The sequence below is a fragment of the Zonotrichia albicollis genome, chromosome W (genome assembly GCF_047830755.1).
Source record: "Zonotrichia albicollis isolate bZonAlb1 chromosome W, bZonAlb1.hap1, whole genome shotgun sequence".
NCBI lineage: Eukaryota > Metazoa > Chordata > Aves > Passeriformes > Passerellidae > Zonotrichia > Zonotrichia albicollis.
The window spans coordinates 30549472-30575885 of NC_133859.1; the positions used below are offsets into that span (position 1 = coordinate 30549472).

General features: G+C 53.3%; 1 protein-coding gene across 3 annotated transcripts; it reads right to left on the minus strand.

Annotated features, from left to right (window-relative positions):
• Nucleotides 1–18196: 18196 nt before the first annotated feature.
• On the minus strand, nt 18197–25962 carry LOC141726860 (uncharacterized). 3 transcript variants are annotated; one of them, XR_012577819.1, is made up of 2 exons: nt 25387–25962; nt 18197–19323 (listed from the first exon to the last, which is right to left on the minus strand). XR_012577819.1 is itself a non-coding variant. In XM_074531969.1 (2 exons), exons 1-2 carry the CDS (start codon nt 25771–25773, stop codon nt 24198–24200), a joined length of 930 nt encoding a protein of 309 aa, XP_074388070.1. In that variant the 5' UTR covers nt 25774–25962; the 3' UTR covers nt 23650–24197. The 3 variants fall into 3 exon arrangements, 1 of the variants encoding a protein (XP_074388070.1); XR_012577820.1 differs by lacking the exon at nt 25387–25962 and adding an exon at nt 24576–25193; XM_074531969.1 differs by lacking the exon at nt 18197–19323 and adding an exon at nt 23650–24740.
• Nucleotides 25963–26414: the final 452 nt, after the last annotated feature.

Consider the following 26414-nt stretch of genomic DNA (forward strand, 5'->3'; position numbering starts at 1 on the left):
ACTCGGCACTGGTGCCACCTTTCATCTGGGAACCATCCTGCGTATCGTGGATTTTAAGGAGTCAGCCGGCCACTCCCAGCCACAGGCCCCCGAACACAAACCACAGCCCTTTTCCCTGGCAAACAAAACTCACCCGCCCCACTTCTTGCGGCAGATTGCAGGAGCCACTTGCCTATATCAAACCACCCTGACTTGGCACTGGTGACCCCTTGGGTCTGGGAACCATCCTGCGCAGCGTGGATTTTCAGGAGCCAGCCGGCCACTCCCAGCCACAGGCCCCCGAACACAAACCATGGCCCTTTTCCCTGGCAAACAAAACACACCCGCCCCGCTTCTGGCTGGCAGATTGCAGGAGCCACTTGGTACTATCAAACCAGCCCTAATCGGCACTGGTGCCAGCTTGGGTCTGGGAACCATCCTGCGTATCGTGGATTTTCAGGAGCCAGCCAGCCACTCCCAGCCACAGGCCCCCGAACACAAACCACGGCCCTTTTCCCTGGCAAAAAAAATTCACCCGCCCCGCTTATGGCTGGCAGATTGCAGGAGCCACTTCCCTCTATCAAACCAGCCCGACTTGGCACTGCTGTCCTCTTGGGTCTGGGAACCATCCTGCGCGGCGTGGATTTTCAGGAGCCAGCCGGCCACTCCCAGCCACAGGCCCCCGAACACAAACCACGGCCCTTTTCCCTGGCAAACAAAACTCACCCGCCCCGCTTCTGGCTGGCAGATTGCAGGAGCCACTTGCCTCTGTCAAACAAGCTTGACTCGGCACTGGTGCCCCCTTTGGTCTGGGAAACATCCTGCGCGGCGTGGATTTTCCGTAGCCAGCCAGCCACTCCCAGCCACCGGCCCCCGAACACAAACCACGACACTTGTCCCTGGAAAACAAAATTCAGCAACTCCGCTTCTGGTTGGCAGATTGCAGGAGCCTCTTGCCTCTATCAAACCAGCCCTACTCGGCACTGGTGCCACCTTTCATCTGGGAACCATCCTGCGTATCGTGGATTTTAAGGTGTCAGCCGGCCACTCCCAGCCACAGGCCCACGAACACAAACCACAGCCCTTTTCCCTGGCAAACAAAACTCACCCGCCCCACTTCTTGCGGCAGATTGCAGGAGCCACTTGCCTATATCAAACCACCCCAACTTGGCACTGGTGCCCCCTTGGGTCTGGGAACCATCCTGCCCAGCGTGGATTTTCAGGAGCCAGCCCGCCATATTCGGCAACAGGCCCCCGAACACAAACCATGGCCCTTTTCCCTGGCAAACAAAACACACCCGCCCCGCTTCTGGCTGGCAGATTGCAGGAGCCACTTGGTACTATCAAACCAGCCCGAATCGGCACTGGTGCCAGCTTTCATCTGGGAACCATCCTGCGTATCGTGGATTTTCAGGAGCCAGCCGGCCACTGCCAGCCACAGGCCTCCAAACACAAACCACGGCCCTTTTCCCTGGCAAAAAAAATTCACCCGCCCCGCTTCTGGCTGGCAGATTGCAGGAGCCACTTGCCTCTATCAAACCAGCCCGACTCGGCACTGGTGCCCCCTTGGGTCTGGGAAACATCCGGCGCGGCGTGGATTTTCAGGAGCCAGCCGGCCACTCCCAGCCACAGGCCCCCGAACACAAACCACGGCCCTTTTCCCTGGCAAACAAAACTCAGCCACCCCGCTTCTGGCTGGCAGATTGCAGGAGCCACTTGGCTCTATCAAACCATCCCGACTTGGCACTGGTGCCCTCTTGGGTCTGGGAACCATCCTGCGCGGCGTGGATTTTCAGGAGCCAGCCGGCCACTCACAGCCACAGGCCCCCGAACACAAATCACAGCCCTTTTCCCTGGCAAACAAAACTCACCCGCCCCGCTTCTGGCTGGCAGATTGCAGGAGCCACTTGGCTCAATCAATCCAGCCCGACTTGGCTCTGGTGCCCCCTTGGGTCTGGAAATAATCCTGCGTATCGTGGATTTTCAGGAGCCAGCCGGCCACTCTCAGCCACAGGCCCCCAAACACATACCACGGCCCTTTTCCCTGGAAAAAAAACCCAGCTGCCCTGCTTCTGGATGGTAGATTCCAGGAGCCACTTTGTACTATCATACCAGTCCGACTCGGCACTGGTGCCCCCTTGGGTCTGGGAACCATCCTGCGCGGCGTGGGTTTTCAGGAGCCAGCCGGCCACTCCAAGCCACAGGCCCCCGAACACACACCACAGCCCTTTTCCCTGGCAAACAAAACTCACCCACCCTGCTTCTGGCTGGCAGATTGCAGGAGCCACATTGTACTATCAAACCAGCCCGACTCGGCACTGGTGCCACCTTTTATCTGGGAACCATCCTGCGTATCGTGGATTTTCAGGAGCCAGCCGGCCACTCCCAGCCACAGTCCCCCAAAAATATACCTGTCATGGTTTGACCAGGAAGAAGTTGGGAATTCTGGGAAGCTGTGTTCAAACCAATGAAGGTTTTGGGTTTGAGACTGGCGTCCGGTGTGGCCAGTGGGTTTTGGACACACCTCCGAGAATACACAGGGGTTAAAAGCAGGGCACTGCCCTGGCATTTCCTTTTTTTGGACACCGCGGCGAGGAGTTCAGATCTCTCTCCCCCGCCCAGCCTGTTGCTGCTGGGCGGGGGAGGGGCCAGCCATGCGGTAAGGCCTGGACAGAGATGGTGTTGAGGGGGCTTCGAGGATGGAAGGGTGGGGGAGCCCCAAGAGACATCGGGCAGCCAGCCCCCCCCCCCCCCCCCTCTCCCCCCCAGGAGAGCAGCCAGCGAGAAGGGGGAGGAAGACTGCCCGGCCGCAGCGGCAGCGTGTGGGCAGCATGCGTGGGAGCCGTTCCGGGACCGACAGACAGAGACTGAAAACTTTTAACCCTTTCTTGCATGATTGGGGCCTTACAAAAATGCTAATCCTCCTCGAAGCTGAATAAGAAGGGAGACGAGAGATGAGATGACTTGGCTCGGAGATTGTGGAGATGATTGGATGGGGAGAGATGATTTGGAGTGGCCTGTTGGCTGGACTTTCTCTTGTAGCCATGGACTCAGTTGTTCCTGTGACACAGACTGCATTTAGGGGGAGGCAGTGCCTCAAAACCAGGAGGGTTCATTTGTGAGGACCCCCCGGCCCCAGGGGGTTGGAAATATATGGGGGGGACAGTTGTCCCAAAAGCAGAGACTGTGCCTTTTTGGAGTGAGACAAGGCATCCTTGAAAGACCACCCTAAAAGCAGCTCTGGCCATGTCTCGGTGGTGAGAGCACTGAGCATGGAAGGAACATGTCACAAGCGGCAAAATGGACTTTCCGGGCGGTGCCGAAGTGACAAGGAAGCATCCGGGATTTCAGTGTGCTTCCAGAAGCCTATGGAACAAGAAGGACTCCCTTTCCTCTTCATGAACTGATGTTTGAGTATACTAAAGTGTAGTGTCGTGATGGGCTGGGCAGTTGGTGTTTTTTGAGAGAATGTATTGGATTGGGAAAGTCAGGGAGTGGGGAGGAGGAAAAGTGGTTTTTGTAAGGTTTTCAATTTTTTCTTTTCCTTATAGTCTTTCCTATTTTTTTTTTCTGTAGTTTTAGGTAATAAAGTGTTATTTATGTTTAAGTTGGAGCCTGTTTTGCTTATTCCTGGTCACATCTCACAGCAGACACCAGGGTGAGGCATTTTCATGGGGGCACTGGCTCTGTGCCAGGCTCAAACCATGACAATACCACGGCCCTTTTCCCTGGAAAAAATACTCAGCTGCCCCGCTTCTGGATGTTAGATTGATGAAGCTACTTTGTACTATCATACAAGTCCGAGTTGGCAGTGGTGCCACCTTGGGTCTGGGAATCACTTTGCGTATCATGGATTTTCAGGAGCCAGCCGGCCACTCCCAGCCACAAGCCCCAAAACAAAAACCACGGCCCTTTTCCCTGGAAAAAATACTCAGCTGCCCCGCTTCTGGATGTTAGATTGATGAAGCTACTTTGTACTATCATACAAGTCCGAGTTGGCAGTGGTGCCACCTTGGGTCTGGGAATCACTTTGCGTATCATGGATTTTCAGGAGCCAGCCGGCCACTCCCAGCCACAAGTCCCAAAACACAAACCACGGCCCTTTTCCCTGGCAAACAAAACTCACCCACCCCGCTAATGGCTGGGAGATTGCAGGAGCCATTTCGCTCTATCAAACCAGCCCGACTTGGCACTGGTTCCACCTTTCATCTGGGAACCATCCTGCGTATCATGGATTTTCAGGAGCCAGCCGGCCACTCCCAGCCACAGGCCCCCGAACACAAACCACGGCCCTTTTCCCTGGCAAGCAAAACTCACCCGCCCCGTTTCTGGCTGACAGATTGCATGCGCCACTTGGCTCTATCAAACCAGCCCGACTTGGCACTGGTGCCCCCTTGGGTCTGGGAACCATCCTGCACGGTGTGGATTTTCAGGAGCCAGCTGGCCACTCCCAGCCACAGGCCCCCGAACACAAACCACGGCCCTTTTCACTGGCAAACAAAACTCACCCGCCCCGCTTCTGGCTGACAGATTGCATGCGCCACTTGGCTCTATCAAATCAGCCCGACTCGGCACTGCTCCCAACTTTCATCTGGGAACCATCCTGCGTATTGTGGATTTTCAGGAGCCAGCCGGCCACTCGCAGCCACAGGCTCCCGAACAAAAGCCACGGCCCTTTTCCCTGGCAAAAAAAACTCAACTGCCCCGCTTCTGGCTGGCAGATTGCAGGAGTCACTTGGCTCTATCAAAGCAACCAGACTTGGTACTGGTGCACCCATTGGTTTGGGAGCCATACTGCGCGGCATGGATTTTCAGGAGCCAGCCGGCCACTCCCAGCCACAGGCCCCCGAACACAAACCACGGCCCTTTTCCCTGGCAAACAAAACTCACCCACCCTGCTTCTGGCTGGCAGATTGCAGGAGTCACTTGGCTCTATCAAACTAGCCCGACTCGGCACTGGTGACCCCTTGGGCCTGGGAACCATCCTGCGCGGCGTGGATTTTCAGGAGCCAGCCGGCCACTCCCAGCCACAGGCCCCCAAACACCAACTACGGCCCTTTGCCCTGGAAGTAAAACTGACCTGCCCATCTTCTGGCTGGCAGAATGCAGGAGCCACTTGGCTCTATCAAACCAGCCCGATATGGCACTGGTTCCACCATTCGTCTGGGAACCATCCTGCGTATCGTGGATTTTCAGGAGCCAGCCTGCCACTCCCAGCCACAGGCCCCCAAACACGTACCACGGCCCTTTTCCCGGGAAAAAAAAATCAGCTGCCCCGCTTCTGGATGGTAGATTGCAGGAGCTACTTTGTGCTGTCAAACCAGCCCGACTCGGCACTGGTGCCCACTTGGGTCTGGGAACCATCCTGCGCGGTGTGGATTTTCAGGAGCCAGCCGGCCACTCCCAGCCACAGGCCCCCGGACAAAAACCACGGCCCTTTTCCCTGGCAAACAAAACTCACTGCCCCGCTTCTGGCTGGCAGAATGCAGGAGCCACTTGCCTCTATCAAACCAGCCCGACTTGGCACTGGTGCCCTCTTTCATCTGGGAACCATCCTGCATATCGTGGATTTTCAGGAGCCAGCCGGCCACTCCCAGCCACAGGCTCCCAAACAAAAACCACGGCCCTTTTCACTGGAAGTAAAACTAACCTGCCCCGCTTCTGGCTGGCAGAATGCAGGCGACACTTGGCTCAATCAAACCAGCACGGTATGGCACTGGTTCCACCATTCGTCTGGGAACCATCCTGCGTATCGTGGATTTTCAGGAGCCATCCTGCCTCTCCCAGCCACAGGCCCCAAAACACATACCACAGCCCTTTTCCCGGGACGAAAAAATCAGCTGCCCCGCTTCTGGATGGTAGATTGCAGGAGCCACTTTGTGCTATCAAACCAGCCCAACTCGGCACTGGTGCCCCCTTTGGTCTGGGAACCATCCTGCTCGGTGTGGATTTTCAGGAGCCAGCCGGCCACTCCCAGCCACAGGCCCCCAAACACAAACTACGGCCCTTTTCCCTGGAAGTAAAACTGACCTCCCCACCTTCTGGATGGTAGACTTCAGGAGCCACGTCGTACTATCATACCAGCCCGACTTGGAAATGGTGCCACCTTTCATCTGGGAACCATCCTGCGTATCTTGGATTTTCAGGAGCCAGCCGGCCACTCCCAGCCACAGGCCCCCGAACAGAAGCCACGGCCCTTTTCCCTGGAAGTAAAACTGACCTGCCCATCTTCTGGCTGGCGGATTGCAGGAGCCACTTGTCTCTGTCAAATCAGCCCGACTCGGCACTGCTCCCAACTTTCATCTGGGAACCATCCTGCGTATTGTGGATTTTCAGGAGCCAGCCGGCCACTCCCAGCCACAGGCCCCGGAACACAAACCACGGCCCTTTTCCCTGGCAAACAAAACTCACCCACCCCGCTTCTGGCTGGCAGATTGCAGGAGCCACTTGCCTCTATCAAACCAGCCCGACTCGGCACTGGTGCCCTCTTTCATCTGGGAACCATCCTGCGTATCGTGGATTTTCAGGAGCCAGCCTGCCACTCCCAGCCACAGGCCCCCAAACACGTACCACGGCCCTTTTCCCGGGAAAAAAAAATCAGCTGCCCCGCTTCTGGATGGTAGATTGCAGGAGCTACTTTGTGCTGTCAAACCAGCCCGACTCGGCACTGGTGCCCACTTGGGTCTGGGAACCATCCTGCGCGGTGTGGATTTTCAGGAGCCAGCCGGCCACTCCCAGCCACAGGCTCCCAAACAAAAACTACGGCCATTTTCCCTGGAACTAAAACTGACCTGCCCATCTTCTGGCTGGCAGATTCCAGGAGCCACTTGGCTCTATCAAACCAGCCTGACTCGGCACTGGTGCCACCTTTCAGTAGGTTACCATCCTGCATATCGTGGATTTTCAGGAGCCAGCCGGCCACTCCCAGCCACAGGCCCCCGGACAAAAACCACGGCCCTTTTCCCTGGCAAACAAAACTCACTGCCCCGCTTCTGGCTGGCAGAATGCAGGAGCCACTTGCCTCTATCAAACCAGCCGACTTGGCACTGGTGCCCTCTTTCATCTGGGAACCATCCTGCATATCGTGGATTTTCAGGAGCCAGCCGGCCACTCCCAGCCACAGGCTCCCAAACAAAAACCACGGCCCTTTTCACTGGAAGTAAAACTGACCTGCCCCGCCTCTGGCTGGCAGAATGCAGGCGACACTTGGCTCTATCAAACCAGCCCGGTATGGCACTGGTTCCACCATTCGTCTGGGAACCATCCTGCGTATCGTGGATTTTCAGGAGCCATCCTGCCTCTCCCAGCCACAGGCCCCCAAACACATACCACAGCCCTTTTCCCTGGAAGTAAAACTGACCTGCCCATCTTCTGGCTGGCGGATTTCAGGAGCCACTTGTCTCTGTCAAATCAGCCCGACTCGGCACTGCTCCCAACTTTCATCTGGGAACCATCCTGCGTATTGTGGATTTTCAGGAGCCAGCCGGCCACTCCCAGCCACAGGCCCCGGAACACAAACCACGGCCCTTTTCCCTGGCAAACAAAACTCACCCACCCCGCTTCTGGCTGGCAGATTGCAGGAGCCACTTGCCTCTATCAAACCAGCCCGACTCGGCACTGGTGCCCTCTTTCATCTGGGAACCATCCTGCGTATCGTGGATTTTCAGGAGCCAGCCGGCCACTCCCAGCCACAGGCCCCCGAACACAAACCACAGCCCTTTTCCCTGGCGAATAAAACTCACCTGCCCCGCTTCTGGCTGGCAGAATGCAGGAGCCACTTGGCTCTATCAAACCAGCCCGATATGGCACTGGTTCCACCATTCGTCTGGGAGCCATCCTGCGTATCGTGGATTTTCAGGAGCCAGCCTGCCACTCCCAGCCACAGGCCCCCAAGCACATACCACAGCCCTTTTCCCGGGAAAAAAAAATCAGCTGCCCCGCTTCTGGATGGTAGATTGCAGGAGCTACTTTGTGCTGTCAAACCAGCCGGACTCGGCACTGGTGCCCACTTGGGTCTGGGAACCATCCTGCGCGGTGTGGATTTTCAGGAGCCAGCCGGCCACTCCCAGCCACAGGCCCCCGAACACAAGCCACGGCCCTTTTCCCTGGAAGTAAAACTGACCTGCCCATCTTCTGGCTGGCAGATTGCAGGAGCCACTTGACTCTATCAAATCAGCCCGACATGGCACTGGTGCCACCTTTCATCTGGGAACCATGCGGCGTATCGTGGATTTTCAGGAGCCAGCTGGCCACTCCCAGCCACAGGCCCCCGAACACACACTACGGCCCTTTTCCCTGGCAAACAAAACTCACCCGCCCATCTTCTGGCTGGCAGAATGCAGGAGCCACTTGGCTCTATCAAACCAGCCCGATATGGCACTGGTTCCACCATTCGTCTGGGAACCATCCTGCGTATCGTAGATTTTCAGGAGCCAGCCTGCCACTCCCAGCCACAGGCTGCCAAACACGTACCACAGCCCTTTTCCCAGGAAAAAAAAATCAGCTGCCCCGCTTCTGGATGGTAGATTGCAGGAGCTACTTTGTGCTATCAAACCAGCACGACTCGGCACTGGTGCCTCCTTGGGTCTGGGAACCATCCTGCGCGGTGTGGATTTTCAGGAGCCAGCCGGCCACTCCCAGCCACAGGCCCCCAAACACAAGCCACGGCCCTTTTCCCTGGAAGTAAAACTGACCTGCCCATCTTCTGGCTGGCAGATTTCAGGAGCCACTTGGCTCTATCAAACCAGCCCGACTTGGCACTCGTGCCACCTTTCATCTGGGAACCATCCGGCATATCATGGATTTTCAGGAGCCAGCCGGTCACTCCCAGCCACAGGCCCCCGAACAAAAACTACGGCCCTTTTCCCTGGCAAACAAAAGTCAGCTGCCCCGCTTCTGGCTGGCAGAATGCAGGAGCCACTTGGCTCTATCAAACCAGCCCGGCTCGGCACTGGTGCCCCCTTTGGTCTGGGAACCATCCTGCTCGGTGTGGATTTTCAGGAGCCAGCCGGCCACTCCCAGCCACAGGCCCCCAAACACAAACTACGGCCCTTTTCCCGGGAAGTAAAACTGAACTCCCCACCTTCTGGATGGTAGACTTCAGGAGCCACTTCGTACTATCATACCAGTCCGACTTGGAAATGGTGCCACCTTTCATCTGGGAACCATCCTGCGTCTCTTGGATTTTCAGGAGCCAGCCGGCCACTCCCAACCCCAGGCCCCCGAACAAAAGCCACGGCCCTTTTCCCTGGCAAACAAAACTGACCTGCCCATCTTCTGGCTGGCAGAATGCAGGAGCCACTTGGCTCTATCAAACCAGCCCGATATGGCACTGGTTCCACCATTCGTCTGGGAACCATCCTGCGTATCGTGCATTTTCAGGAGCCAGCCTGGCACTCCCAGCCCAGGCCCCCAAACACATACCACAGCCCTTTTCCAGAGAAAAAAAATCAGCTGCCCCGCTTCTGGGTGGTAGATTGCAGGAGCTACTTGCCTCTATCAAACAAGCCCGACACGGCACTAGTGCCCACTTGGGTCTGGGAACCATCCTGCGCGGTGTGGATTTTCAGGAGCCAGCCGGCCACTCCCAGCCACAGGCCCCCGAAAACAAGCCACGGCCTTTTTCCCGGGCAAATAAAAATCACCCACCACGCTTCTGGCTGGCAGATTGCAGGAGACACTTGCCTCTATCAAACCAGCCCGACTTGGCACTGGAGCCACCTTTCATCTGGGAACCATCCTGCGTATCGTGGATTTTCAGGAGCCAGCCGGCCACTCTCAGCCACAGGCCCCGAAACACAAACTACAGCCCTTTTCCCTGGCAAAAAAAACTCACACGCCCTGCTTCTGGCTGGCAGATTGCAGGAGCCACTTGGCTCTATCAAAGCAACCTGACTTGGCACTGGTGCACCCATTGGTTTGGGAACCATACTGCGCGGCGTGGATTTTCCGGAGCCAGCCGGCCACTCCCAGCCACAGGCCCCCGAAAAAAAACGACGGCCCTTTTCCCTGGCAAACAAAACTCACCCGCCCTGCTTCTGGCAGGCAGATTGCAGGACCCACTTGGCTCTATCAAACCAGCCCTACTCGGCACTGGTGCCCCCTTGGGTCTGGGAACCATCCTGCGTGGCGTGGATTTTCAGGAGCCAGCCAGCCACTCCCAGCCACAGGCCCCCAAACACAAACTACGGCCCTTTTCCCTGGCAAACAAAACTCACTCACCCCGCTTCTGCCTCGCAGATTGCGGGAGCCACATTCCTCTATCAAACCAGCCCGACTCGGCACTTTTGCCACATTTCATCTGGGAACCATCCTGTGTATCGTGGATTTTCAGGAGCCAGCCGGCCACTCCCAGCCACAGGCCCCCAAACACAAACTAAGGCCCTTTTCTGTGGCAAACAAAACTCAGCTGCCCCGCTTCTGGCTGGCAGAATGCAGGAGCCACTTGGCTCTATCAAACCAGCCCGATATGGCACTGGTTCCACCATTCATCTGGGAACCATCCTGCGTATCGTGGATTTTCAGGAGCCAGCTGGCCACTCCCAGCCACAGGCCCCCAACCACATACCACAGCCCTTTTCCCGGGAAGAAAAAATCAGCTGCCCCGCTTCTGGATGGTAGATTGCAGGAGCCACTTGGCTCTATCAAACCAGCCCGACTTGGCACTGGTGCCCCCTTTGGTCTGGGAACCATCCTGCTCGGTGTGGATTTTCAGGAGCCAGCCGGCCACTCCCAGCCACAGGCCCCCAAACACAAACTACGGCCCTTTTCCCTGGAAGTAAAACTCACCTCCCCACCTTCTGGATGGTAGACTTCAGGAGCCACTTCGTACTATCATACTCCCGACTTGGAAATGGTGCCACTTTTCATCTGGGAACCATCCTACGTATCTTGGATTTTCAGGAGCCAGCTGGCCACTCCCAGTCACAAGCCCCCAAACACATACCACGGCCCTTTTCCCTGGAAAAAATACTCAGCTGCCCCGCTTCTGGATGGTAGATTGAAGGAGCCACTTTGAACTATCATACCAGTCCGACTTGGTGCTGGTGCCCACTTGGGTCTGGGAACCATCCTGCGTATCTTGCATTTTCAGGAGCCAGCCGGCCACTCCCAGCCACAGGCCCCCGAACACAAACCACGGCCTTTTTCCCTGGCAAACAAAACTCAGCTGCCCCGCATCTGGCTGGCAGAATGCAGGAGCCACTTGGCTCTATCAAACCAGCCCGATATGGCACTGGTTCCACCATTCGTCTGGGAACCATCCTGCGTATCGTGCATTTTCAGGAGCCAGCCTGCCACTTCCAGCCCAGGCCCCCAAACACATACCACAGCCCTTTTCCCGGGAAGAAAAAATCAGCTGCCCCGCTTCTGCCTGGCAGATTGCAGGAGACACTTGCCTCTATCAAACCAGCCCGACTTGGCACTGGAGCCACCTTTCATCTGAGAACCATCCTGCGTATCGTGGATTTTCAGGATCCAGCCGGCCACTCCCAGCCACAGGCCCCGAAACACAAACTACGGCCCTTTTCCCTGGCAAAAAAAACTCACACGCCCTGCTTCTGGCTGGCAGATTGCAGGAGCCACTTGGCTCTATCAAAGCAACCTGACTTGGCACTGGTGCACCCATTGGTTTGGGAACCATACTGCGCGGCGTGGATTTTCCGGAGCCAGCCGGCCACTCCCAGCCACAGGCCCCCGAAAAAAAACGACGATACTTTTCCCTGGCAAAATAAACTCACCCGCCCTGATTCTGGCAGGCAGATTGCAGGACCCACTTGGCTCTATCAAAACAGCCCTACTCGGCACTGGTGCCCCCTTGGGTCTGGGAACAATCCTGCGTATCGTGGATTTTCAGGAGCCAGCCTGCCACTCCCACCCACAGGCCCCCAAAAAGAATCCACGGCCCTTTTCCCTGGCAAACAAAACTCGCCCGCCCCGCTTCTGGCTGGCAGATTGCAGGAGCCACTTGGCTCTATCACACCAGCCCAACTCGTCGCTGGTGCCACCTTTCATCTGGGAACCATCCTGCGTATCGTGGATTTTCAGGAGCCAGCTGGCCACTCCCAGCCACAGGTCCCCAAACACAAACAACGGCACTTTTCCCTGGAAGTAAAACTGACCTGCCCATCTTCTGGCTGGCAGATTGCAGGAGCCACTTGGCTCTATCAAACCAGCCCGATATGGCACTGGTTCCACCATTCGTCTGGGAACCATCCTGCGTATCGTGGATTTTCAGGAGCCAGCCGGCCACTCTCAGCCACAGGCCCCGAAACACAAACTACGGCCCTTTTCCCGGGAAGAAAAAATCAGCTGCCCCGCTTCTGGATGGTAGATTGCAGGAGCCACTTGGCTCTATCAAACCAGCCCGACTTGGCACTGGTGCCCCCTTTGGTCTGGGAACCATCCTGCTCGGTGTGGATTTTCAGGAGCCAGCCGGCCACTCCCAGCCACAGGCCCCCAAACATATACCACAGGCCTTTTCCCGGGAAGAAAAAATCAGCTGCCCCGCTTCTGGATGGTAGATTGCAGGAGCCACTTGGCTCTATCAAACCAGCCCGACTTGGCACTGGTGCCACCTTTCATCTGGGAACCATCCTAGGTATCCTGGATTTTCAGGAGCCAGCCGGCCACTCCCAGTCACAAGCCCCCAAACACATACCACGGCCCTTTTCCCTGGAAAAAATACTCAGCTGCCCCGCTTCTGGATGGTAGATTGCAGGAGCCACTTTGAACTATCATACCAGTCCGACTTGGTGCTGGTGCCCACTTGGGTCTGGGAACCATCCTGCGCGGTGTGGATTTTCAGGAGCCAGCCGGCCACTCCCAGCCACAGGCCCCCGAACACAAACCACGGCCCTTTTCCCTGGCAAACAAAACTCAGCTGCCCCGCTTCTGGCTGGCAGAATGCAGGAGCCACTTGGCTCTATCAAACCAGCCCGATATGGCACTGGTTCCACCATTCGTCTGGGAACCATCCTGCGTATCGTGGATTTTCAGGAGTCAGCCTGCCACTTTCAGCCCAGGCCCCCAAACACATACCACAGCCCTTTTCCCGGGAAGAAAAAATCAGCTGCCCCGCTTCTGGGTGGTAGATTGCAGGAGCTATTTGCCTCTATCAAACAAGCCCGACACGGCACTGGTGCCCACTTGGGCCTGGGAACCATCCTGCGCGGTGTGGATTTTCAGGAGCCAGCCGGCCACTCCCAGCCACAGGCCCCCGAAAACAAGCCACGGCTTTTTCCCGGGCAAATAAAAATCACCCGCACCGCTTCTGCCTGGCAGATTGCAGGAGACACTTGCCTCTATCAAACCAGCCTGACTTGGCACTGGAGCCACCTTTCATCTGGGAACCATCCTGCGTATCGTGGATTTTCAGGAGCCAGCCGGCCACTCTCAGCCACAGGCCCCGAAACACAAACTACGGCCCTTTTCCCTGGCAAAAAAAACTCACACGCCCTGCTTCTGGCTGGCAGATTGCAGGAACCACTTGGCTCTATCAAACCAGCCCAACTCGGCACTGGTGCCCCCTTGGGTCTGGGAACCATCCTGCGTGGCGTGGATTTTCAGGAGCCAGCCAGCCACTCCCAGCCACAGGCCCCCAAACACAAACTACGGCCCTTTTCCCTGGCAAACAAAACTCACTCACCCCGCTTCTGCCTCGCAGATTGCGGGAGCCACTTTCCTCTATCAAACCAGCCCGACTCGGCACTTTTGCCACATTTCATCTGGGAACCATCCTGCGTATCGTGGATTTTCAGGAGCCAGCCGGCCACTCCCAGCCACAGGCCCCCAAACACAAACTAAGGCCCTTTTCTGTGGCAAACAAAACTCAGCTGCCCCGCTTCTGGCTGGCAGAATGCAGGAGCCACTTGGCTCTATCAAACCAGCCCGATATGGCACTGGTTCCACCATTCATCTGGGAACCATCCTGCGTATCGTGGATTTTCAGGAGCCAGCTGGCCACTCCCAGCCACAGGCCCCCAACCACATACCACAGCCCTTTTCCCGGGAAGAAAAAATCAGCTGCCCCGCTTCTGGATGGTAGATTGCAGGAGCCACTTGGCTCTATCAAACCAGCCCGACTTGGCACTGGTGCCCCCTTTGGTCTGGGAACCATCCTGCTCGGTGTGGATTTTCAGGAGCCAGCCGGCCACTCCCAGCCACAGGCCCCCAAACACAAACTACGGCCCTTTTCCCTGGAAGTAAAACTCACCTCCCCACCTTCTGGATGGTAGACTTCAGGAGCCACTTCGTACTATCATACTCCCGACTTGGAAATGGTGCCACTTTTCATCTGGGAACCATCCTACGTATCTTGGATTTTCAGGAGCCAGCTGGCCACTCCCAGTCACAAGCCCCCAAACACATACCACGGCCCTTTTCCCTGGAAAAAATACTCAGCTGCCCCGCTTCTGGATGGCAGATTGAAGGAGCCACTTTGAACTATCATACCAGTCCGACTTGGTGCTGGTGCCCACTTGGGTCTGGGAACCATCCTGCGCGGTGTGGATTTTCAGGAGCCAGCCGGCCACTCCCAGCCACAGGCCCCCGAACACAAACCACGGCCTTTTTCCCTGGCAAACAAAACTCAGCTGCCCCGCATCTGGCTGGCAGAATGCAGGAGCCACTTGGCTCTATCAAACCAGCCCGATATGGCACTGGTTCCACCATTCGTCTGGGAACCATCCTGCGTATCGTGCATTTTCAGGAGCCAGCCTGCCACTTCCAGCCCAGGCCCCCAAACACATACCACAGCCCTTTTCCCGGGAAGAAAAAATCAGCTGCCCCGCTTCTGGGTGGTAGATTGCAGGAGCTACTTGCCTCTATCAAACAAGCCCGACACGGCACTGGTGCCCACTTGGGTCTGGGAACCATCCTGCGCGGTGTGGATTTTCAGGAGCCAGCTGGCCACTCCCAGCCACAGGCCCCCGAAAACAAGCCACGGCCTTTTTCCCGGGCAAATAAAAATCACCCGCACCGCTTCTGCCTGGCAGATTGCAGGAGACACTTGCCTCTATCAAACCAGCCCGACTTGGCACTGGTTCCACCATTCGTCTGGGAACCATCCTGCGTATCGTGGATTTTCAGGAGCCAGCCGGCCACTCTCAGCCACAGGCCCCGAAACACAAACTACGGCCCTTTTCCCGGGAAGAAAAAATCAGCTGCCCCGCTTCTGGATGGTAGATTGCAGGAGCCACTTGGCTCTATCAAACCAGCCCGACTTGGCACTGGTGCCCCCTTTGGTCTGGGAACCATCCTGCTCGGTGTGGATTTTCAGGAGCCAGCCGGCCACTCCCAGCCACAGGCCCCCAAACATATACCACAGGCCTTTTCCCGGGAAGAAAAAATCAGCTGCCCCGCTTCTGGATGGTAGATTGCAGGAGCCACTTGGCTCTATCAAACCAGCCCGACTTGGCACTGGTGCCACCTTTCATCTGGGAACCATCCTAGGTATCCTGGATTTTCAGGAGCCAGCCGGCCACTCCCAGTCACAAGCCCCCAAACACATACCACGGCCCTTTTCCCTGGAAAAAAAAACTCACACGCCCTGCTTCTGGCTGGCAGATTGCAGGAACCACTTGGCTCTATCAAACCAGCCCAACTCGGCACTGGTGCCCCCTTGGGTCTGGGAACCATCCTGCGTGGCGTGGATTTTCAGGAGCCAGCCAGCCACTCCCAGCCACAGGCCCCCAAACACAAACTACGGCCCTTTTCCCTGGCAAACAAAACTCACTCACCCCGCTTCTGCCTCGCAGATTGCGGGAGCCACTTTCCTCTATCAAACCAGCCCGACTCGGCACTTTTGCCACATTTCATCTGGGAACCATCCTGCGTATCGTGGATTTTCAGGAGCCAGCCGGCCACTCCCAGCCACAGGCCCCCAAACACAAACTAAGGCCCTTTTCTGTGGCAAACAAAACTCAGCTGCCCCGCTTCTGGCTGGCAGAATGCAGGAGCCACTTGGCTCTATCAAACCAGCCCGATATGGCACTGGTTCCACCATTCATCTGGGAACCATCCTGCGTATCGTGGATTTTCAGGAGCCAGCTGGCCACTCCCAGCCACAGGCCCCCAACCACATACCACAGCCCTTTTCCCGGGAAGAAAAAATCAGCTGCCCCGCTTCTGGATGGTAGATTGCAGGAGCCACTTGGCTCTATCAAACCAGCCCGACTTGGCACTGGTGCCCCCTTTGGTCTGGGAACCATCCTGCTCGGTGTGGATTTTCAGGAGCCAGCCGGCCACTCCCAGCCACAGGCCCCCAAACACAAACTACGGCCCTTTTCCCTGGAAGTAAAACTCACCTCCCCACCTTCTGGATGGTAGACTTCAGGAGCCACTTCGTACTATCATACTCCCGACTTGGAAATGGTGCCACTTTTCATCTGGGAACCATCCTACGTATCTTGGATTTTCAGGAGCCAGCTGGCCACTCCCAGTCACAAGCCCCCAAACACATACCACGGCCCTTTTCCCTGGAAAAAATACTCAGCTGCCCCGCTTCTGGATGGTAGATTGAAGGAGCCACTTTGAACTATCATACCAGTCCGACTTGGTGCTGGTGCCCACTTGGGTCTGGGAACCATCCTGCTGATTTGCGGAGAAAGGAAGAAACCTCACAACTTGTAAAAGTTGTAAAGCCCGGTATGCCTTTATTACGACGCGCGTCGGACGCAAGCCTCCCAAAAGGCGTGCGCACCCCTGGAGACTCCGAGTCCCCTTTTTATCCCCCCTTCCAAATGCATATGCATACAGTTTCAAATTAAGTTCATACATATTCATTCCACGCGACATTTAGCACTAATTCTTCTTTATCGAAGGAATTCCTAGGTCGGGGGCAGATTGACCTCGCGGTTTTCTGTTTTTCTTTCTCTGTCTCCTTGCTGTCTCTGGAATGCGGCCTCTCCTTCAGCTTTAGCTCCACAGACCCTTCACCTCTCCTAGACACTTTACCTAGTTCAGGATGGATTACTCTGTCTCATTCCCCCCTTTCCTAGGAAATAAGTAAATTCTTTTACTTAAGGAAAATTTCCATGACAATAAGTGTCTTTTAGCGCTTTACCATGTGCATTTGACAAAGAGGTGAGTACAGCTATTTGTTGTAGCATCTTACAGTTCCAAATTAACAATATAATAGACAATCCTAAGCTTATCCCAACTAATATTAATAAAACTACAATGGGGTGACACAACTTATTAAGGACTCCATTCGCAGTTGGTGACCATCCAAAGATCACATCCCACCAGTGATGAGTCATATCTTGTCTTATTCTCTGTAGAACCCTGGTTATCTCCTTTGTATCATGTTGGACAGTAATTAATGTTTTCTTTCCACTCTCCTGAATTTCTTTCAAGATTTCCAATAGGTCTTGGTGTTTAATTAATTGTTTTACCAATGTAAGGTTCATCCCAATAGGGGTAGGTAGTAGTCTGTGATACATCGTGTAATTAGCCTGAATCAGCTGGTGGGATGTCACTGGGGCCAAGTACGAAAAATCACACCCGGTAATCTCAACAAAATTACAAATACAAAAGTTAGAATGATTTCTACTAGACAGAACAACATTATTGCTATCAACTTTTACTGCAGCACAGGCAGTCCTCAGACACACACATCCATTCCCAGTATATACAAGCACAGTTTTCTGGTCGGTGACTGGATGAACTTCAAAGTGACAAATACTCTGTTCAGTGTCCAGGCACACGTCCTGAGCATTAATAGTGTTGCTCTCACAAATGAATCCCATCTGTTCTCTAGTAATGCAGGACTCTACATTTACTGTCTGCCACTTTTCATTCACCTTTCGTGCCCACACTCTATGTTCTGAAGGATAGAGTATTGTTTTTTCATGGTTTAACCCTAGGGCAATGATGGGATGGATAACAAAAACTGTGGCATTACGTATGGTAAGCACAAAGGCAGTTGCTACATTATAAACGGGATCATAGGTGAAATTCACCATAGTCCACCAAGACTGGAACTTCCTTTCAAAATCGATAGCATTATCCCACACAATCTTTCGAATTTCAGCTGGAAAATTACCTTCATTCCCTTCCCGTATGATCAGAGCTGCTGTTGCCTGCACCCATAACTGTGCTTGTATACAACTGAGAGCTAAAGACACATTGTCTTGGACTGCACCAAGTGCTTCTGTTATTAACCTGTGGTCTTGGTCCCCGGTCGTTTCCCATTTTGACAGTACTTTTGAAATCTGCCACTGGCTAGTTCCTAATGCCAACAGAGATGATTGTAAGGGTTGCCTCAATTTTGTTAGGCTGCCTGCTGCAGTGATCAGTTTATTCATCAGTATCTCTGAATCAATTCCATTCAAAACTCCTAATCCTGTCCCTAATAGGCCAGTTAGATCCCTTCTCATTCTGCTCCTGAGGTATGTCTGTTTTTGCAGCCATGTTGTCCAGCCCTCAAAGGAAGTTTTCAGGAAGGAGGAGCAGACTGGTTGGATTTTTGAGATGTTAATTTGCATTATCAGCTCCACACGTTTGAGAGACCATTCTGGATTGAACAATAGTTGTTGTTCACCCACATTCTTTACTACGTAGGGGCCAACTCCATACAACTCGGGTTCAAGTTTGGGTTGGGTCTGAACTATTTGGGTCTTGGTGTGGGCTGTGTAGGGTCCTGCTGTGGTGAAAGGTGTAGTGTCTATTTTGAATTTAAATGAAAGCCCAATATCTTCCTGTGCCCAAAGGCAAGTTATTTCCACAGGCTGTATTAAGGTGAAATTACACCAGCAGTCTGATTCATTTAGGCTATCACAGATTTCCTGGCGTTCATATTCATCAGGAGAAATTGAGACACTAATTTCATTTGGTTTCTTATGGGCTGTCCCATTTGTCATCCGGCACCCTACCTTGATTTCTTCTCCTCTAATCCCTTGAAGTGTCCATAGTTTCTGTTCCTGCCATTCCTGCCCCTCATATACCTGATCTCCATGAATTACCACAATGGACAGGTTTAAATTCTCAGAAAGTTCTCCCATGGATCCAGTATACTGATTAAACGCCCGGGACCAAGGCCATTTAACATTGCTCTGAATAAAGGTACTCTCAAGTTCTAAAACTTCAGTCATGATTATACACAAAATGATCCTACAAACTAAAACGTGAGCTACTCCCCACCGCAATTTACTCATTTTGCCCAAGTAAGTTTTAGTCTCAGTTCATTGTCTCCTGGAGTCACTCCTCAAGGGGTCTCTGGGCCTTCTTCACCCGGGAGTGATGAATCCAGGCGTTCTGCTCCTTGATTTTGATTGCAGTGAAGGTGGTGAGAAGCACTTGGAACGGTCCCTCCCACTGCGGTTCCAAAGTTTTTTCTGTAAGAGACTTAACATATACATAATCTCCAGGCTGTATGTTATGTACTGGCCCATCTAACTCCCGGCTCCGAGTTCCTGCCACATGTTTTTCAATTTCTCTGAGCTGTTTGTTTAAGGCCACCATGTAGGTGGCTAATGTCACCTCTCCAATGTGGGTGGACATTCCCTTTTGTATTCCATATGGTCTCCCATAGAGTATTTCAAAAGGGCTTAACTTTTCTTTAGCTCGAGGTTTAGTTCGAATTCGCAATAGTGCTAGTGGAAGAGCTTGGGGCCAGGGCAGATTTGCTTCCTGCCCCAGTCTTATGATTTGCTGTTTAATCAAATGATTCATTTTCTCCACCTGACCACTTGATTGGGGGTGGTATGGGGTGTGGAGCTCCCAGTCTATGCCCAGATGGCTACTAATTTGTTGCACTATTTTGGAAATGAAATGTGATCCTCTATCTGAGGACATTGTGGCTGGAACTCCAAAGCGCGGTATTATCTCTTGTAATAACACCCTGGTCACCTCTCTAGCTTTGACAGTTCTGGTGGGGAACGCTTCTGGCCACCCTGAAAATGTATCTGTCAATACCAACAAATATCGATACCCCCCTTTCCTTGGGAGTTCTGAAAAGTCAATTTGCCACTGTTGTCCAGGCCCATGGCCCCTCCCAATCTGACCAAGTTTCGGCCTGGGGATATTTTTGGGATTAGTCTGGAGGCAAAGATCACACTGTCGAGTTACCTGAGTAATAGTGGCATATAAATTTCTAGCAACAATCCTCTCAATCAGGTATGTGTATAGGGCATTTATTCCCCAGTGTGTTTTCTGGTGTTCTTCCCTTACTAATGACCACAACAAATGGGAAGGGATTACCAGTTTCTTTTCAATGGTAGCCCACCCTTCTTGGCTATATGTCCCTTTTTGATCTTCAATTAATTTCCTATCTCTCTTGCTATATTCTGGCTTACCTTCAAGGGAGATTTGTCCGTCTGGGATAAGGACTCCTTCAGTAGCTACCTCCCCTTTTGCTGCTTCTTTTGCCTCTCTATCCGCCAGCTCATTTCCTTCTTCCAATTCTGAGCTCACTTTTTGGTGTGCCTTAATGTGCATAATTGCTACCTTTTCAGGCAGTTGAACTGCTTCCAGCAGCTGGATTATTTCTTGTGCATGTTTGATGTTCTTTCCCTGTGAGGTCAGCAGCCCCCTCTCCTTCCAGATGGCCCCATGTGCATGTACAACTCCGAATGCATACCTCGAGTCTGTGTAGATGTTTATTCTCCTCCCTTTTGCCCTTTCCAAGGCACGGGTCAGGGCAATTATCTCGGCCTTCTGCGCGGAGGTGCCTGTTGGTAAGGGTCCAGACTCGATTACCTCTCTATAGGTGGTCACTGCATATCCAGCATATCGCTTCCCATCAGCAACGTAGCTGCTCCCATCAGTGAACCAGGTCTCTGCGTCGTCCAGGGGGGTATCCTTTAAGTCCGGGCGGCTGGAGTAGGTAGCTTCAATGGTCTCCAGGCAATCGTGGTGTACTGCCTCTCCTTGGTTTCCACTGAGAAAAGAAGCTGGGTTGACAATGTTAGTCACCACGATCTCTACATCATCTTGCTCCACCATAATGGCCTGGTATTTCAGAAACCTCTGCGGTGAAAGCCAGTGGCCACCCTTTACTTCCAGTACTGCGGACACTGTATGGGACACTAGCACAGTCATTTTTTGTCCCAGGGTAAACTTGCGTGCCTCTTGGATGTTCAGCACAACTGCTGCTACAGCTCTGAGGCAACCTGGCCATCCTTTGGCTGTTGCATCTAGTTGCTTAGAGAGGTAAGCGACTGCCCTTCGGTATGGACCCAAGTCTTGAGCCAGTATTCCCAGGGCAATTCCCTGCTTCTCATGGGAAAATAGGAAAAATGGTTTACTCACATCTGGAAGTCCCAAAGCTGGAGCTGACATGAGGGCATCCTTTAGCTGGTGAAAGGCCCGTGTTGCTTCTTTCGTCCACTGGAGATCTCTGTTTCCATTGGCAATAAGAGCATAGAGGGGTCTGACGAGTAGTCCATAATTATAGACCCACAGCCGGCACCACCCTGCCATGCCTAGGAACGTTCGGAGTTCCTTTATGGTCTGGGGTTTTGGGGTTTGGCATATGGCTTCCTTGCGAGCCTGCCCTAAAGTCCGTTGCCCAGCACTCACCTCGTACCCCAGGTAGACTACTTTCTGTTTCACTATCTGTGCCTTTTTCTTGGATACTCTGTATCCTTGGAGTCCTAGGAAATTCAAAAGGCTTACCGTCCAGGCCACACATGCTTCCCTTGTCTGAGTGGCCAGTAGAAGGTCATCAACATACTGCAAAAGCCTCCCTTCTTTCTGTGGGGCTTCCCAGGATTCCAGATCCTTTGCAAGTTGTTCCCCGAACAGGGTGGGGGAATTTTTCCAACCTTGTGGTAGTCTGGTCCATGTGAGCTGGGTTTTGCGCCCACTTTTAGGGCTTTCCCATTCAAATGCAAAGAATTTTTGGCTGGCTTCATGGATGGGGAGGCAAAAGAAGGCATCCTTTAAATCTAGAACAGTGAACCAGGTTAGCTCAGGTGTTAAGCAAGTTAATAAAGTGTATGGATTGGCTACAACCGGATACAGATCTTCTGTTATTTTATTGATAGCCCTTAAATCCTGTACTATCCGGTATGTCCCATCAGATTTTCGAACAGGCAGGATGGGAGTATTAAAATCAGATTGGCATTCCTTCAGCAATCCTAGTTGCAGAAAATTTTCGATTATTGAGCTGATTCCCTCCCTGTCCTCTTTCCTTAGGGGGTACTGCTTGATTCTCACTGGCTGCGCTCCTTCCTTGAGTTTGATTACTATGGGAGAGGCATTTTTTGCCCTTCCTGGCACATCAGAGGCCCACACCCCGGGAAATACCTGACTTAATATTTCCTCATCAATTTCTTCCTTAATGCCAGTAGCAGTCAGAGTTAAACTTAGTGCCTCTATGTACTTTTGATCATTCACCTCCAGAGTAATTTCCCCATTCTTGAATATGATGGTGGCTTGTAATTGTTCCAATAAATCTCTCCCCAAGAGTGCTCTTGGTGAATTAGGCATGTATAAGAACTTATGAATACCCCATTGTTTTCCCAATTTGTACTTCAAAGGTTTGCAAAAATATGCCCTTTCAGACTGGCCAGTTGCCCCCTGTACTACAACATAATCATTTTCCACAGGCACTAAGGCTTTATTTAGGACTGAATATGTAGCTCCTGTGTCAACTAAAAATTCTACCCTTTTCCCTTCTTCCCCCAGCCTCATTGTTATAACCAGTGGATCCGCTGGGGCAGGATCCCCCGGTCCTCCTCAGTTGTTTTGTACGTGTGCAGCCATCTGTTGGTCACTCCTTCTTCGTTCTGGGCATTGGTCTTTCCAGTGACCAATTCTTTTGCAGATTGCACACTGGTCCCTGCCCAACCGAGGTGGTCCTTGTCTCGGTGGGCCCTGGTTGTGTTTCCTCTGCCTTTCCTCCTGTACCACCGCCACCAACCTTTTCATTCCCCGTTTATATCCTTCCTCCCGGTTACTAAATACTCTCCAGGCCTCTTCTAACAAGGCTTCAAGATTTCTCGCGTCTGCTCCCCGAATCTTCTGAAGTTTACGTCTGATATCTCCAGCAGACTGCCCCAAAAATGAATTAACTAGTTGGTTTATCCCTATCTCAGACTCCGGATCTAATGATGTATGACGACGCATGGTATCCCTTAAACGCTCTAGAAATTCAGATGGAGTCTCAGAAGGTCCCTGCTTAAGTGAATATAAGGCAGACCAGTTTATGGTTTTTGGAATAGCTCTTTCCACCCCTGTTACTATCCACTCTTGATACTCTGTTAATTTCTTTACCTCTGCCGACACATTAGGGTCCCATTCTGGGTCTTGGAGGGGGAAATGTTGTTTTACATCCAGCTGGGTGGCTTTACAGTAATCCTCCGCCAAATTCCCAGCTGTCTTTAAGATCAGCTGCTTCTCTGTCTCAGTGAAAGCATCCAGCAGTAGCTGGATGTCAGCCCAGTCTGGGTTGTGCTGTTTGATAACATACCTTAGGCGTTTGGCAGTGAGTATCGGGTCAACACGGTAATTCCTCGCAACCCTTTCCCATGCTTCTAAATCAAGGGTGGTAAATGGCACTTTAATCATTAATCTACCCCCTTCTGGCCCCACTGCCTGTCGCAGAGGGGCCTGTAGCACTACTTGCCTCCTAGTCCTAGATGCAATTGGACTCCCACGGATGGGGTGGGATCTAGTAGATGTGCCTTCCCCACCTGAGTCCTCCTCCTCCCTTTTGGGGAGGCTTCCTTCCTCCTCATCCTCAGCATCAGCCTCGACTTCCCTAACCATCCCCCTTCGGGGAGGAGCTGGAGGATGTTTCACCCACTCAAATGTGTCCCGTTCTTGCTCCTCAGAACAATAGACCTTATCTGATCTCATACACCGTTGTCCTATACTGCATGCTGAACAGCAGCGTTTGATTTGCCCTCTCTTTGCCTTGTTATCCCTTTCAAGGGCCAAGACCAGTGGGTCTGAGGGTGCCTTAATCCCACAGTCCCTCTGCCACTCTTGGTGGTTTCTTAAAACAAAAAACATATCAGCATACGAGACCTCATTCCATTTACCCTCCCGTCTTAGAAACAACATCAACTGCAGTAAAGTATTATAGTCCAGGGTTCCAGTGGGTGGCCACCTTGCCCCGTCCTCTAGCCTATATAAGGGCCACCAGCGTGTGCAATACTGGATTAGATCCTTTTTATTCTCAGAGCCCCCCCGGCTAGTGATTTCCTTCCAGTGGGCCAAGATGCACCCTAAGGGGCTGGCCTGCGGAACTTCCTTACTCTGGTTAGTTCCCATTATCTCCTTCTTGCTCTGTCCCGCTTCCACCCAAACCTCTTTTCACAGGACTTCACAGTAGCTTCCCAGTCCTCCTCCCACACACCCCAAGTGGCAGGTACCAGATGTGATTTCCCACACACAAGTTTTAAGATCTTAGGCTCTGAATCAGCTTGATCAGGAACCTCTCGTTTACACCTGGGGCACGTGCCCCGTCGCCTGCTAGAACAACAATACCAGCGTTTCCCACAAACTACGCACTGTAATAATACCCACGCAGCGTGCCAGCCTCTTGATGCGCCAAAGGTTACTCGAAATTTCCCGCAAAAGCAAGCTATTCCATTTATTACAGGGAGCTCTAAATTTTCTACGGCAGGCTGTTCCCAGTCCAGACTTACAAGAATGCCAGCTGAAGTCCGGTAGAGTCCCTCTAAGTGAACTCGTTCGTCTCCTCTATTTATCCAAAAATTCACCGGATTCACGAACTCCCAAGGGTCGAGTCCAAACCACTGAGGCAGAGGAACCCCTCGGGTTCGTCTAGCCACGGTGAAAGCACGCACAACCTACACCACAATTTACCACTTTTACTCAAAAAAACGCCCTCGCGCACGCTTTTCACAGTTCTCTCTGTTTTCTCCGTCGGGTGCTCCCCGCCCCCGCACAGCCTGCTTCGGCCGGTGTTTACTCAACCTCTCAAGCGGCGGGCAGAACTTTCGCCCCCCCGCACAGCCTGCTCTCTATATATCATACACTTTATACACTTACACAACTTACAAATACAGCGCGCTGATCACACAATGCAACACACAGCAACACAGTGTCCGGACACCACTCACACACGCACAAACAGAAGAAACATACGCGAATTCAGCTCTGCCCCATCAGAATCTGAATTCTAATACACGCATACACGGGTTCACCCGGCTTACACCCGGAGCCGCTGGCAGTCCTGCTCTATCAGGACGACGATGGAACGAACCCCGTCTCTAATACAGCCGCTCTATCAGCTGCAGCTAGCTTACCCCGGAGCCGCTGGCAGTCCTGCTCTATCAGGACGACGATGGAACGAACCCCGTCTCTAATACGGCCGCTCTATCGGCCGCTCTATCGGCCGCTCTATCGGCTGATCCCCAGACGTCTCTGGGTCGTTAATTCCCTTGTTCTTTCCTTGTTCTTCCCTCCCCCCCCCCAGGGGCCCCTAGTACATACCGTGTCCTTCTCCGCGGCCAGCAGGTTCTTGTCTGTCCCGGCAGGAGGCAAGTCGAGGCGAGCGGAACTTCCTCCAGGAAAATCCTGGGGTGCGCCTAGGAGTCCGTCGGTCCCCCCCCGCCCCTGCGGGGACAGAGATGGAGACGGAAAATATCTCCTGAATCTCCTGGCTGGCTCGCCAGAATGATTTGCGGAGAAAGGAAGAAACCTCACAACTTGTAAAAGTTGTAAAGCCCGGTATGCCTTTATTACGACGCGCGTCGGACGCAAGCCTCCCAAAAGGCGTGCGCACCCCTGGAGACTCCGAGTCCCCTTTTTATCCCCCCTTCCAAATGCATATGCATACAGTTTCAAATTAAGTTCATACATATTCATTCCACGCGACATTTAGCACTAATTCTTCTTTATCGAAGGAATTCCTAGGTCGGGGGCAGATTGACCTCGCGGTTTTCTGTTTTTCTTTCTCTGTCTCCTTGCTGTCTCTGGAATGCGGCCTCTCCTTCAGCTTTAGCTCCACAGACCCTTCACCTCTCCTAGACACTTTACCTAGTTCAGGATGGATTACTCTGTCTCACTGCGTATCTTGCATTTTCAGGAGCCAGCCGGCCACTCCCAGCCACAGGCCCCCGAACACAAACCACGGCCTTTTTCCCTGGCAAACAAAACTCAGCTGCCCCGCATCTGGCTGGCAGAATGCAGGAGCCACTTGGCTCTATCAAACCAGCCCGATATGGCACTGGTTCCACCATTCGTCTGGGAACCATCCTGCGTATCGTGCATTTTCAGGAGCCAGCCTGCCACTTCCAGCCCAGGCCCCCAAACACATACCACAGCCCTTTTCCCGGGAAGAAAAAATCAGCTGCCCCGCTTCTGGGTGGTAGATTGCAGGAGCTACTTGCCTCTATCAAACAAGCCCGACACGGCACTGGTGCCCACTTGGGTCTGGGAACCATCCTGCGCGGTGTGGATTTTCAGGAGCCAGCTGGCCACTCCCAGCCACAGGCCCCCGAAAACAAGCCACGGCCTTT